Below are 14,619 nucleotides of genomic sequence, written 5' to 3'. Positions count from 1 at the left end.
CTGATTTCATAACGTCGGTAACGCCTGCTGTACAAATCAAATAGAGCTGTCACTTTTCCGAACGGAAAAATGTGCCGCTCAATTATTCCGCAAGTAAAAGTGACACTTTGCTCATACTGGATCGGCTGTCAAAATTACTTTGGTAAAAAAGAGAAATTTTACTTGAGCGCATTACGTTTCAGGTGCATACTACGCATTAGAACGATTAATTTCCAGATTTACAAAACGACGAAAGTAAGATTTTCAACTTTCTCAACCTAACCACTACTTTCGCCGCTCCGCTGTATGGAGAGACAAAGTGACTTAAACACGAATCAAAACAAAACACTACTTGAGTTGATTTTACACTGGTACAAAAATGTAACGCATGTAACTGAATAAATCGGCTTATTATTTTGTAATAAGTTTTTTGTGGGAAATAATAGGAACTCCCTAGTTTTTGAACGCGAGCATATTGTATGCAAAATTTATGCTATGTACACCGTTCAAATATTACGTAACGCAACAGGGGGGAGGGATGGGGTCTCACATAGTGTTACGGTCCATACAAAAATTTAAAATTTTCCATACAAAAGCTGCTACGCGGGGGTCGGAGGGGGTCTAAAATTGACAAATTTTGCGTTACGTAATATTTGAATGAACCCAAACATGGCCCGCGCAGTAAAGGTTTTCTTCTCGCTGGAAGTCCCAACAAACATTTTTGCTGAATAAGAGCTGAAAAAATCACTGTCAAGCTTATTTCAGCCTAATAAACTATTGTTAAGGCGAAGTAGCTCGTCATTCGTTTGGCAGCAATGATGACTATGCAGCGTGCAATTTCAAAGTGATAACCCGCATAAAGCCAAGTACGGACCTGAAACGTAAATCGCTCAAGTAAAATTTCTCCTTTTTACCCAAGTAATTTTGACAGCTGATTCAGTATGAGCGAAATGTCACTTTTACTTGCGGAATAATTGAGCGGCACATTTTTCCGTTCGGAAAAGTGACAGCTCCCTTTGATTTGTACGGCAGGCGTTACCGACGTTATGAAATCAGCTCTACTTCTCAGCTGCGTACAGCTCAAGTAATTTCGATGGCGGAAACATTCCTTGACCGTTTCTTGTCCTATCCTTTTGCACAGTACTTATGATCAGCGTACCGGCCATAAACCAGAACCGTATTGGCACTATTTCCCGAACTATCCACAACCACTAACGACAATATCTATCCTGTTTCGTATAACATCCAAATTAACAATAAACCAACACTACCGCACAGTCTGGGAAATGGTAAATGGATAATTTACAATGTGGGGAATAGGCGGTTAAGTTATGTAACCATAAAATATGTGGATTTTTGCGAACAAAATTTTTCGTTACCTATTCGCCAATTGGTAGACATACTATCCATTTTTTGACCAATTAACTGTAGGGGAGACAGTTTTAAAATAGTGAAACTATATGGCTGGAATTAAATAAAGAATGTTTGTGTAATGATTGGTTTATTGTGCGATATGGTGTACTGTGCTTGTATGCTTGTACAATAAGAAAATATTGAAAAACACGTATTTATTGTTTTATTGTATATAAATTATATTAAAAATGTAATGGGAGACAATGTATTACAATCAATTACACATTTTATGTTGTAACGGAAATTTAAAAATCAGAATAACTAGTGTGATTTTTTCTTCCAGTTATGCCAATAATGCACTCATCACACTCCTGCTTCGGTGGGCCTTCTGCCGGTGATTTTCGTTCTCGAGACAGAGCTAAGCCTCAAAGATATGCCCCATCCATTTATGCTCGGTCTGCGAACAGGGTGTCGGACAGTTAATAATCCACTTTGTTGGAAACTGGAACGTGAAGGAATCGTTAGAAATTTGAAATTTGTAACAAACGTTCCGAAACTTACATTTGGATGCATGAAGGATTGCCGTTGTTTGATGGCGCTTTGAATACGCCTGTTTTCCGGGTGAACTGTCACGACGCCGGCCGATTCTTCCGGGTCTCTCCTGTCTCGAACCTCCTGGTATCTACTGTTTTCATCCACAGCCTGTTACTATTTGATTTGGATAATTTATTTAAATTAAAAATTTTTAAGAATAATAAGAAAAAGAGAAAACTAGAAATTAACACTAAGAAAAAAACTTTAAAAACTTCAATTCAAAAACTAATTAATTAGACACAATTTTCAAAACTATTTACACTTCAGCCACAGACAAACAGACGTCACACTCTCATTATTGGCCATCGACCACCTTTTTAACGGTCGGTTCAAAAATATGGTAGATGGCCGATTCACCACCCGCAGCGCTCGCATCGTTTTTGTTCGTGTTTGAGGTTTGCACACTACCGCCATCTGTTGGCCTATCAGCCAAATACACCGATTTTAGCATTGGGCATACATGTCCTCGTGACTATGATTTTGATCGACATTTGTTCTAAGTGTTACGTCTGTTTGTCTGTGATTATACTTTTGACCACACTGTGTTATAAGGCGAGTGTCACGGATTGAAATACAATGCTATGTAGTCGAGGCTACTATGGACATGGTCACATTTACTGCACGCAAACAAATTTTGTTGTATAATCTACCGAATCCATAGTAGAATTAAGAGCAGCACCAACGATTTTCAACTGACTACAAAATTCTGTTAAGTTTAATATAATCTGGTAAAAATCACTGAGCAGTGTAGTAAATGTGACTATGTCCATAGTAGCCTCGACTACAAAGCATTGTATTTCAATCCGTGACACCCGCCGTACAACGCAGTATAGTGAAAAGTAGAATGCCAAACATGTCAAATCTAGAATATTTCTAGTCATAAATACTACAACTCTGGTTAAATAAACAGAATATATTTTCTTGTTGACTATGTTATGGTAGAGTTAACAGATTAATGTAGTCGGTTGAAAATCGTTGGTGCAGTTCTTAATATTACCATGGATTCAGTAGTTTCTACAATAAAATTCATTTCAGTGTGCACTGCTCAGTGATTGTTACCAGATTATAGTAAACAGATTTTTGTAGTCGGTTGAAAATCGTTGGTGCGGTTCTTAATTCTACCATGGATTCATACAACAAAATTTGTTTGCGTGTAACTTGGAGTTGTAGCGTGACGTCATCGTAGATTATTTCATTGGACTTCGACCTCACCTTTTAGTACCACTCATCTCATCGGCTCATGATAGCTGAATAACAGCTTTTTGAGCTAAATTGCTAAAAGCTCTGAAGAATAAGCTTACTTGAGCTGAATAAAATGGTAATCAGCTATCAATATAATAAGTATGGCGTGAAAGCTAAATTGTGTTCTTGAAGTGCTGATCGAAGGATTCCCAGAATCGATTCCAGAATGGATCAGGAAGCATTCCTCACTCCTCGTAAGATCTCTCAGAATGCGTTTAACGCGGCCGGAAAGTCCACAGCCAGGGCGCATTCACCGTCCTTTAAACCCTATTCGCCAAAATCGCCAAAATCGTTATCCAGGTCGTCGGCCGGAACCAGTAGGATAAACTTACTTCCGGTCATCCGAACACCACCCTCCAGGATGCTCAAAGGTAAGGTGATCAATCCATTCAAAGCACATTTGACTGATCGAATTCCCTTGCCAGTGTTTGATAGTCCTACTTTCTTTCAACGGCCAAGTATTCCCCAAACCGGAAGTGTCACGCAGTTCGAATGGTGCCTTGACGGGGTGAGCTATCTCGGTCCGGCCAATGTGGAAGCGCACGAAACTGAATTCCTGACTGCCATCGACAGTTTCATGGGCAGAAAGTTTAAACAGAAACGGGACGGAGTGGCCCAAACTGTGCTAACGTTCCCATCAATTCTACCCAAAGAAGTTGAAGACAAGTTGGCCTCCTGCTTTAGTTTCCATTACAATCAACAGCAAGAGCACGAAGTCGAGCAGCAAGAGCACGAAGTCGAGCAGCAAGAGCCTGATGTAATTATCCATCATGATCCCAGAGATGCGCTCCGCCGAAAACTGTTCAACTGTTCGGCAGATTCGACCGTTTCGGAGAATCCAGATCAGGACGATTCACTTGATCACCTGGATATCCATTCACTAAGTCCGGCGCCCGTCTCTCCGGACGTCAACGAAAAATGCGTGCAAAATTTGAAGCGATCGCGTTGTTTTGGATCTCAGGAAATCGAGATCGATCCGGACAACATTTCTCTCAGTTCCGTGGTGGACAACGATACAGAATCCTTCGGGGCGCTGTCTCCCATTTCCAAAATCTCGACATCGCCTTCTCCGTTGAAGCGAAGTACAAACTCAACAACTCACGATGCCATCTTACGGAGCACGCCGGAAAAGCAAACTGACCTAACGGTGGATTTCACCGAGGAGGACCAATTGTCTTCCTTGGTATCGCAATATCTGACCACGCCGGAAAAGCAAACTGACCTAACGGTGGATTTCACTGAGGAGGACCATTTGTCTTCCTTGGTATCGCAATATCCGACCACGCCGCTTCGTCACACGTCCAGGGAAAGACGCCCTAATCGGAAGAATCTGTCCCGGTCCTTCCTGCTATACTCGGAAGAGGATCGTTTCGAGGAAGAGCAACAACTTTCGAAGGAGTTCCATCAAAGGAGTTTCGTTGACATCAGCAGAGATAAGGAGAACATCGACAACGCAAAGGGGATTCGTCGTTTGGCCAAATCGGACTCGGAAACCAGCAGCGGTAAGAACGTCTACCACATGGATATTGGATTCAACGAAGAGGAAACACGTACGAATCAAGAAACTAACGTTGCAATGCAATCCGAGTACTGCGAAGGTGACCAGCAGACTCCGCAACGGTTCGAGATCACGAAATGTCCGCCAGGGCCAATTCTGACGGTACAGCCCCCCTCCCCCCGGGTTGCTCGATAAGACTGTGAGACAGTAAGTTTCTAAGGGGTCGTCTATAAACCACGGGGTCATGTGTCTGGCCATTAACCATGGATCATAAATTTTTTGAAGATATTGTATGCATCACGAAATCCCCAAAAAAGACCACGTGGTTAATGGACTACCCCTAGTTGAGATTTTATTTTCTATTACGTTTTTTTTAATTTGTCGCTTAAAGTTTGTTTGTTAATTTTGCCGCAAATTTGTTTCCAATTTGAATTTTAGTTGAATTTTTTTTCTGTAAAACGAAATATGCATTGTAAACTACGATGTGCTATGTCTTTTAAAACGCGTTTTGTTAATTAAAAATAAAGGTAAATGGGTCTCTAAAACAAATGAACATGCTCGGGAATAAGTGGACTGTGAAACGAGAAAATTTTCTTCCAAACGACCGTGAAGAAAACGCGTCTGGGCTTGTAAACGATACAAACAAATATGACTTTATTTCCTGTTGTACACCCCAACCTCTGTTTACGACCGTTATCGGGGGGTCGTAAAAAGAATCGGTCGTAAAAAAATCAGGATTATTATGGGTTGAGAACTTTCCAAAATGGCCGTTCCAGTTTTCCTATTTTGGTAGTAGATGGCAACACTACTCGATTGTTAACATAAGAGCCAATTATATGGGGGTGTGATATGCAAATACCAATAAATTTTAAAGGTAACGATACCGAATGTTCACAAAAGTTGAAGGAAGTGTTGCGTGCCATAAAGTCGGCCGAAGCACAAATGTTCATGTGGCTGGCAACACTGTTTAAGAAGAATAAAGACATGATCAAAACCATAAAACTTGAGCGGAATTGAAAAACACAATGCTTAGCAACATGGCATACTCTTCAACTGTAGTCCAGTTTTTCAGTTCAAGTTTTGTCGGCAACACTGCTCAAGTGAAATTGCGCTACTAGGCAGTACTAACGTGCATGAAACTTTTGATTTGCGGATATTTCAGGATCCTGACTGGGGTAGGTGTACCAGTTATGGACATAATGTTTCCTTATTTCGCCATACGTGATAATTTGATTATTTTCAATTTTTTATCATTCTGGGTGTTTTAGTAGTTTGATATAAAATGAATCATGATATTAAAACAATCAGAAATATTTAGAATGTGAAATTTTTCGAGAACACTCATATGGTCAAATAGGGAACAACTACAGCCGTAACTGGTGCACTTTTCCTACTTAGAAAGATCGCGTCTATGGCAAAGTTGTTCAGTAACTTTCGGAATATCATTATTCAAGTCATAAAATTCTAGATTTTTCCACCAGGCGACGCTAGTGAACATGAAACTTTTGTTTTGCGGATAGCTCAGGATCCTGACGACTTAGAAAGATGGCGTCTTCAGCAAAGTTGTTCAGTAGCTCAACTGCATAACAGTCACATTCGACATTTTTGACAAATTGGAGTTAATACCATGGAGAGTCATCAAATGATAAATACTTTCGATCAACTTATTAAAATCTGTGAGATTGTTCTAGAAAATTCGAAAAAAATACCAAGTTGTTTTGTCACATTGGCAATTGTAACCGCATAACAGTCACATTGAAATTATACATGAGCTTCATAATGTAGTAGCAACGAAATTTCTATCAGACCCATTATACGATATGAGTTGTACAAAATTTCAGCCTCAAATAAGCTCTTTTTAATTATTAATAATTTTTTGAAATTTTGGTTTCCTCCCATTCTGCAGTAAAATGCAAACTTGGTATCCCATTTACTCAATGCGTACTTTTGTCGAATGTTACAAATATGCAGTTATGGGCAGTCAAGGACTATCATTATTCTAGCCAAGAGATTCTAGATTTTGCTCCCAGGCGGCGCTAGTGAGCGTATAATTTTTGTTTTGCGAATAGCTCAGGATCCTGACCACTTAGAAAGGTGGCGACTTCGGCAAAGTTGTTCAGTAACTCTAGGAATATCATTATTCAAGTAAAGAAATTCTAGATTTTTCCACCAGGCGGCCTTAGTGAACATGAAACTTTTGTTTTGCGAATAGCTCAGGATCCTGACCACTTAGAAAGGTGGCGTCTTTGGTAAAGTTGTGCAGCAGCTCAAGGACTATCATTATTCTAGCCAAGAGATTCGAGATTTTGCTACCAGGCGGCGCTAGTGAGCATCTAATTTTTATTTTGCGGATAGCTCAGGAACCTGATCACTTAGAAAGTTGGCGTCTTCGGCAAAGTTGCTCAGCAGCTCAAGGACTATTATTATTCTAGCCAAGTGATTCGAGATTTTGCTACCAGGTGGCGCTAGTGAGCATCTAATTTTTCTTTTGCGGATAGCTCAGGATCCTGACCACTTAGAAGGGTGGCATCTTCGGCAAAGTGGTTCAGTAGCTCAAGGACTATCATTATTATGAGCCAAGTGAGCATATATTTTTTGTTTTGCGTATAGCTCAGGATCCTGACCACTTAGAAAGGTGACGTCTTCAGCAAACTTGTTTAGCATCTCAAGGACTATCATTATTCTAGCCAAGAGATTCGAGATTTTGCTACCAGGCGTCGCTAGTGACCATGAATCTTTTGTTTGCGGATAGCTCAGGATCCTGACCACTTAGAAAGATGGCGTTTTCGGCAAAGTTGCTCAGCAGCTCAAGGACTATCATTATTCTAGCCAAGAGATTCTAGATTTTGCTACCAGGCGGCGCTAGTGAGCATATAATTTTTGTTTTGCGGATAGCTCAGAATCCTAATCACTTAGAAAGGTGGCGTCTTCGGCAAAGTTGTTCAATAACTTTAGGAATATCATTATTCAAGTCAATAAATTCTAGATTTTTCCACCAGGCGGCGCTAGTGAACACGAAACCTTTGTTTTGCGGATGGCTCAGGATCCTGACTACTTAGAAATATGGCGTCTTCGGCAAAGTTGTGCAGTAGCTCAAGGACTATCATTATTCTAGCCAAGTGATTCGAGATTTTGCTACCAGGCGGCGCTAGTGACCATGAATCTTTTGTTTTGCGGATAGCTCAGGATCCTGACCACTTAGAAAGATGGCGTCGTCGACAAAGTTGCTCAGTAGCTCAAGGACTATCATTATTCTAGCCAAGAGATTCTAGATTTTGCTATCAGGCGGCGCTAGTGAGCATCTAATTTTTTTTTGCGAATAGCTCAGGATCCTGATCACTTAGAAAGGTGGCGTCTTCGGCAAAGTTGTTCAGCAGCTCAAGGAATATCATTATTCTAGCCAAGTGATTCGAGATTTTGCTACCAGGCGTCGCTAGTGACCATGAATCTTTTGTTTTGCGGATAGCTCAGGATCCTGACCACTTAGAAAGATGGCGTCTTCAGCAAAGTTTTTCGGTAGCTCAAGGAGTATCATTATTCTAGCCAAGAGATTCTAGATTTTGCTACCAGGCGGCGCTAGTGAGCATATAATTTTTGTTTTGCGGATAGCTCAGTATCCTAATCACTTGGAAAGATGGAGTCTTTGGCAAAGTTATTCAGTAGCTCATGAGCAATTATTATTTCAGTCAAGAGATACGTTAATAAAATAGTTGTTGTTGAATAGATTCTCCATTTCTGGGCGAATAAGGTTTGAATAATTGTTTAATGTTTACTAAGTCAATCTTTAAGCAGCTTAATAAAACAGCTCTGTGAAACTTTTCTTAAAGTAAAAATTGTTTCTTGGGTTATAAGGCTCCCACTTGGTCCCACTTGGAATTGGTCACCTTGAAATCTCTCTGTAGCTTTTGTAACTCGGGCAAATAATCATGCGTCAAAGCCTTCCAAAACCTTTGCTTCAAGTCCTGGACCAGTTGCCACGTCGATAATTTTCCTTGAGGGATGTGCTGGTACGATCTGAGAGAGAGGAGACAGCTGGCTTAGATTGCAAGCTCCCAAAAGTTAAGGGAACCTATCACCAACTGTCACTGGAAACCCGCACCCGAACATAGCGTGAAAAACCGTCAAAATTTGGCCAAACTAAAATTTGATGTGATTGAAAATTCAGGTTGTTTTCCTGTGCTCTCGCATATAAAATCGTTGAATATTTTAATATTGTCGATTGGACTCAAATTGCTATTGATTTTTTTTTTTGATCTTTTTGATAACAAATGGGATGTGAAAATGGTATTGGCCCAGTTTGTGCTCTCCGAACTGTTGTACATAACCCAAACATGAAAAAAAGAAATCATAGAAACCAAGAAAACAAGCCAGTTGTGAGTGAGCTGTCTCCTGTCTCTCAGGGTATGATGGCTCCAGGATTGCTTGAAATTCCCGCCCGATCAGGAAGTAGGTTGGTGTAATTGCACTGACATTATTCGGGTCATCTGAAAGTTGCGTCAGAGGCCTCGAGTTCAATATAGTATCTATTTGCACTAACACTGTCGAAGTGTTCAAATGCTCTAGGAGGGGCTTGAACTTTTCTAGGGGGGTCTAAGCCCCTCCTAGCCCCCCCCGTATTTACGCCAATGACAACATTGAAGTAATTTCAATACTATTAAAAAAGTATTTGTATTGTCGCTTACTCCGTGATGCCTCAATAATATGTTTAATGAGGATTTTTTAAGCTTTTAGCTAAGTCTTGGGGTATAGGGCGTTTGAGCATTATCCGTTTCCTTTCGCAGACTGTTGTAATGTTGATCGATTCTATTTTTTATGAACCTTACAATAAACCAATACGAACAGTAATTTATGGAATTACGATTGATTCGCAAAGAAAACTCTCAATTAATAAAAGATTATCTTGATTTTCTTTATTATAAAGGCTTTCAGCCTTAGGGGTCATGCACAAATTACGCCACGCTCCAAGGGGGGGGGGGGAGGTGGTCAAGCCAAGCGTGACAAGCCTTACAAAATTTTCGGAGGACTCATACAAAAAACGTGACAAGGGGGGGGGGGGGAGGGGTCAAAAAAGTTGGAATTTACCGTGACATAATTTGTGTACCATCCCTTAGGCGGGTTCACCTCTTACACTGAGAAAAATCTACACGTCAAGGTCGTGTGTTTTACTTATAGATTTGCGCAATGAGGAAAACCACATGATTTGAGTGTGGTAGCCATATGGATTTCATCATTGATTTCACGGTATAATAACATGTGTATCAACATTAGGTTGTCATGTGAAGCAAACATGAATTTCCAAATATTAAATCATGAAAACCAACTGATTTGCTTATTGAATTCGAAATGTAGTAGCTTTAGATAGTCATGTGTGATAGAACATAAATGTCAAGGGACTGAAAGAAGAAATTTAGTAGAAAAACTTTTGTGTGTGTGTGTAATCCAACTAACACCCACTGTCCGGCAGTGATATTATGGAAGAAATCTTTCTGCAATGTTTTAAGGATTTACAGAAAAATCGATCAAAATTGACAAAAAAGTCAATCAAAATGCGTATTCATCAAAGACATCGATCAAAATCGATAAAACTGCCAAATTTTGGAAAAAGTCGATCAAAATCGACAAATATCTTAAAATTTTCGAAGCATTTACAGAAAAATCGATCAAAATTTGACGAAAAAGTCGATCAAAATGCGTATTCATTGAAGACATCGATCAAATAATCGATTAAAATTGAATAAACTGCCAAATTTTGGAAAAAGTCGATCAAAATCGACAAATCTTAGAATTTCGAAGCATTTACAGAAAAATCGATCAAATTTGAAGAAAAGTCGATCAAAATGCGTATTCAATAGAAGACATCGTGAAAATAATCGATTAAATCGATAAAACTGCAAAATTTTTGGAAAAATCGATCAAAATCGACAAATATCTTAAAAATTTTGGAGCATTTACAGAAAAATCGATCAAAATTGACAAAGGCTATTGCAGATAGCTTTAGTCCAGGAGTTAGAAGGTGATAGCTCTATTGCAGATCCAGTGACCCATTTCAGAATGGCTGGAGAGACACGTCCATTCAGAAGTCACTTTCACCAACAATAAGCCCCGCATGTGTGCATTACCGTTATCAAATGGATAATGATAATACAAACACACTTCCAAATCCAAAGATATGCTTTTTTGGAACTGGCACGTATTTAGTATATTAAGGTAACAATACAGATCAGAACAATCTCACCAAATTTCTTGACTACGACGCTGTCGACTCAATAATTCGAAGCACTTCCTTCATATTTTCACTTAGACAAACAAGACACTCGGTCATCGCTAGACCGTAGGCCCAAGCGGTATTACTGTGCAAATTTTGTCGCGATTAACTCAGAAACATCGAGGAAAACATCAAACGTGATACACAATTTGCATTAAACACTGCGAAGCTTCATCGGTTCCATCGGGTGCATAGTACCTTCAAAACCATCTAAGTACGATAATTAAAATCTTCACATATTCACTATTTTCGCGTATTCCATCAAAGACATCGATCAAAATCGATAAAACTGCCAAATTTTGGAAAAAGTCGATCAAAATCGACAAATATCTTAAAATTTTCGAAGCATTTACAGAAAAATCGATCAAATTTGACGAAAAAGTCGATCAAAATGCGTATTCAATTGAAGACATCGATCAAATAATCGATTAAAATTGATAAAACTGCCAAATTTTGGAAAAAGTCGATCAAAATCGACAAAAATCTTAGAATTTTCGAAGCATTTACAGAAAAATCGATCAAATTTGAAGAAAAAGTCGATCAAAATGCGTATTCAATAGAAGACATCGTGAAAATAATCGATTAAAATCGATAAAACTGCCAAATTTTGGAAAAAGTCGATCAAAATCGACAAATATCTTAAAAATTTTGGAGCATTTACAGATAAATCGATCAAAAATTGACAAAAAAGTCAATCAAAATGCGTATTCCATCAAAGACATCGATCAAAATCGATAAAACTGCCAAAATTTTTGGAAAAAGGTCGATCAAAATCGACAAATATCTTAAAATTTTCGAAGCATTTACAGAAAAATCGATCAAATTTGACGAAAAAAGTCGATCAAAATGCGTATTCAATTGAAGACATCGATCAAATAATCGATTTAAAATTGATTAAAACTGAACTGTGAACTGAACTGTGAACTGAACTGTGAACTGAACTGTGAACTGAACTGTGAACTGAACTGTGAACTGAACTGTGAACTGAACTGTGAACTGAACTGTGAACTGAACTGTGAACTGAACTGTGAACTGAACTGTGAACTGAACTGTGAACTGAACTGTGAACTGAACTGTGAACTGAACTGTGAACTGAACTGTGAACTGAACTGTGAACTGAACTGTGAACTGAACTGTGAACTGAACTGTGAACTGAACGGTGAACTGAACTGTGAACTGAACTGGTGAACTGAACTGTGAACTGAACTGTGAACTGAACTGTGAACTGAACTGTGAACTGAACTGTGAACTGAACTGAACTGTGAACTGAACTGTGAACTGAACTGTGAACTGAACTGTGAACTGAACTGTGAACTGAACTGTGAACTGAACTGTGAACTGAACTGTGAACTGAACTGTGAACTGAACTGTGAACTGAACTGTGAACTGAACTGTGAACTGAACTGTGAACTGAACTGTGAACTGAACTGTGAACTGAACTGTGAACTGAACTGTGAAACTGAACTGAACTGTGAACTGAACTGTGAACTGAAACTGTGAACTGAACTGTGAACTGAACTGTGAACTGAACTGTTGAACTGAACTGTGAACTGAACTGTGAACTGAACTGTGAACTGAACTGTGAACTGAACTGGAACTGAACTGTGAACTGAACTGTGAACTGAACTGTGAACTGAACTGTGAACTGAACTGTGAACTGAACTGTGAACTGAACTGTGAACTGAACTGTGAACTGAACTGTGAACTGAACTGTGAACTGAACTGTGAAACTGAACTGTGAACTGAACTGTGAACTGAACTGTGAGAGCGAATACGTTCGTTGGATTATGCCTGAACGCCTCTAAGGTCGTAACCAAACCGAGCTGATAGTGTCCCCTTATAGGTCGTCGGTGATCATGTGGCAAAAAACCTACAAGACCTGCTAGCGTGATCTCACGTTGGCATCTTATTGCATGCACGCAGACAAAGCCCTCGCGCGCGGCGTCATACAGCAAGTATCTAAGATACTGGAACGCTGGTGGCGCTGCTCAGCATCAATATATGATTTCGATACCTGAGACCCCCTACAAACGATAGGTTTACAGGCTGGGAGTTGCGAGTTGCAGAGAGGTGTACATTTCGATCCTCTCAGACTACCCTTGCTTGGAGGTTGCACAACACGCAACCAACCATTCTGTCGGACCGGGCTCTGCTGCTGGTGGGCCAGCGGATGGGCGTCGGTCGGTCGGTCGGTTGGTCGGCTGCGGCTGCGGCTGCGGCCGTTGTGTTGCGATATGAGGTCGTAGTGCGCGAGAGAGAAGTCCCCCATGGTGGCGTTGCTACCGTGGTGCGTGGACTTCTCTCTTTCGCCTAAGTCCCGGTGGCGCCTGAAGTTAGGTACCAACTGTAGAAGTTGAAGTCGGTACAACACACCATGTCGCCATGTGCGCAAGGGAGAAGAAGTCCCGCATCGTGGTGGTGTGTGGGTGGACTGGTGTCCCGGTCCCGGAGTCTGAAGTTGGAAGTTAAGGTGACGGTTCTGGACTTGTCGCCTCCTGGTGTAGTCGGGAAGGAGAAATCCCTCATGGTGGTTGAGTCGAGAGTTGAAGTGCCACCGCAGGTTGAACTGACGATTTTTGGACTTGTGTTTTATTTTTCGCCCAAGTGTTCCGGTCGAGCCAGTCAACCAGTCAGGTTAGTAGAGAGAAATCCCCCATGGTGGTGGTGGGTGGACTAAGTCATCGTCCTAGCCTGATGTCAGAGTTCAGTCAGTCGGCTTAACTTATCCACTACTACTCGCGCCGAGCCAACGCCCCGCGATGCTACCTACCTACCAGTGGCAGCGAGCAGCGCGTCCTCCAGTGAACTGAACCGAACTACCGACGGCTCGCGACGGTACCTACCTACCTACCCGACGACGACGACGACGACGACGGTACAGTGCCAGCGAGCAATCGACGAGACCCAGTGGCTGTGGCTGTGGCTGTGCCTGTGCCGATGGGATGCTACGAACGGGGGAGAGAGCGCGCGCGAGAGAGCAATACCGAGAGAGCGAGCCCAACCGGGTTTTTTTGCGCTCTCGATGGGAGCGGCGAGGTCGGTCCGGTTGGTGTCGTCCAGTTTGGTCGCTGGCGGGCGATCCAAGTTGGCCCGGAAAACCCTTCAGGGAGGAAGGCAGTGTGCGTGGACCGGTAGGAAAATGTTCCGAAAGCAACGTTACCCTACTGGCCGATGGTCTACATACCGAGAACACACTGAACCGCAACCCGCGATGGATGATGGGAGTTGGAAGGACGCTACCGCGCAAAGGCGACACCGAGGTGTGTACAACACCACTGGTAACGATCTGTATGCTCGGCGTTGGATGAATGATGCGAACGATGCACTGCACCGCACTGTCAGACCGGGATGGGCTAGTAGCGTGCACGTCGTTCGGACAACACCAACGGGGCACATCACCACCAGTGGCTCACGCTTTTTCGCAGCAGCAAAGTCCAACCAGCAACCAGCACCAGACCGGCACGAGACGTTTGCACCGCGCGCGCTCCCACCGAAAGCACGGAGAGCAGGGCGCAGTGCAGGCGTGTCGTCTCCCGAACCGAGGGCCGTACATGAATGTCATACGGCTACCACGCTATGATGGAAGGATAGCGACAGTAGCAAGTATTATGACCCCGAAATTCAAAATAAAAACCGATGGGAAGCTTTTGCCGAGTTTACTGCTGCACAATCACCACCACCACCACCG

At 41.5% G+C, this 14,619-nt stretch overlaps 1 protein-coding gene across 1 annotated transcript; it reads left to right on the top strand.

Annotated features, from left to right (window-relative positions):
• The first annotated feature begins 3,039 nt into the window (after positions 1 to 3,039).
• LOC5577009 lies at positions 3,040 to 5,070 on the top strand. The gene is made up of 2 exons (XM_021838703.1): positions 3,040 to 3,539; positions 3,594 to 5,070. Exons 1-2 carry the CDS (start codon positions 3,335 to 3,337, stop codon positions 4,859 to 4,861), a joined length of 1,473 nt encoding a protein of 490 aa, XP_021694395.1. The 5' UTR covers positions 3,040 to 3,334; the 3' UTR covers positions 4,862 to 5,070.
• The last annotated feature ends 9,549 nt before the right edge of the window (positions 5,071 to 14,619 follow it).

Source organism: Aedes aegypti, chromosome 1 (genome assembly GCF_002204515.2).
Source record: "Aedes aegypti strain LVP_AGWG chromosome 1, AaegL5.0 Primary Assembly, whole genome shotgun sequence".
In the NCBI taxonomy this organism is placed as follows: domain Eukaryota; kingdom Metazoa; phylum Arthropoda; class Insecta; order Diptera; family Culicidae; genus Aedes; species Aedes aegypti.
The sequence above is the reverse complement of the archived record's forward strand: the minus strand, read 5'-3'. Positions and strand labels throughout refer to the sequence as shown.

What these genes read in the sequence shown, in the direction of transcription:
- LOC5577009 (XM_021838703.1), top strand. Translation starts at nt 3,335, where the DNA reads ATGGATCAGGAAGCATTCCTCACTCCTCGTAAGATCTCTCAGAATGCG. An exon ending in ACCCTCCAGGATGCTCAAAG is followed by an intron (nt 3,540 to 3,593) that starts GTAAGGTGATCA and finishes TTCCCTTGCCAG; the next exon opens with TGTTTGATAGTCCTACTTTC.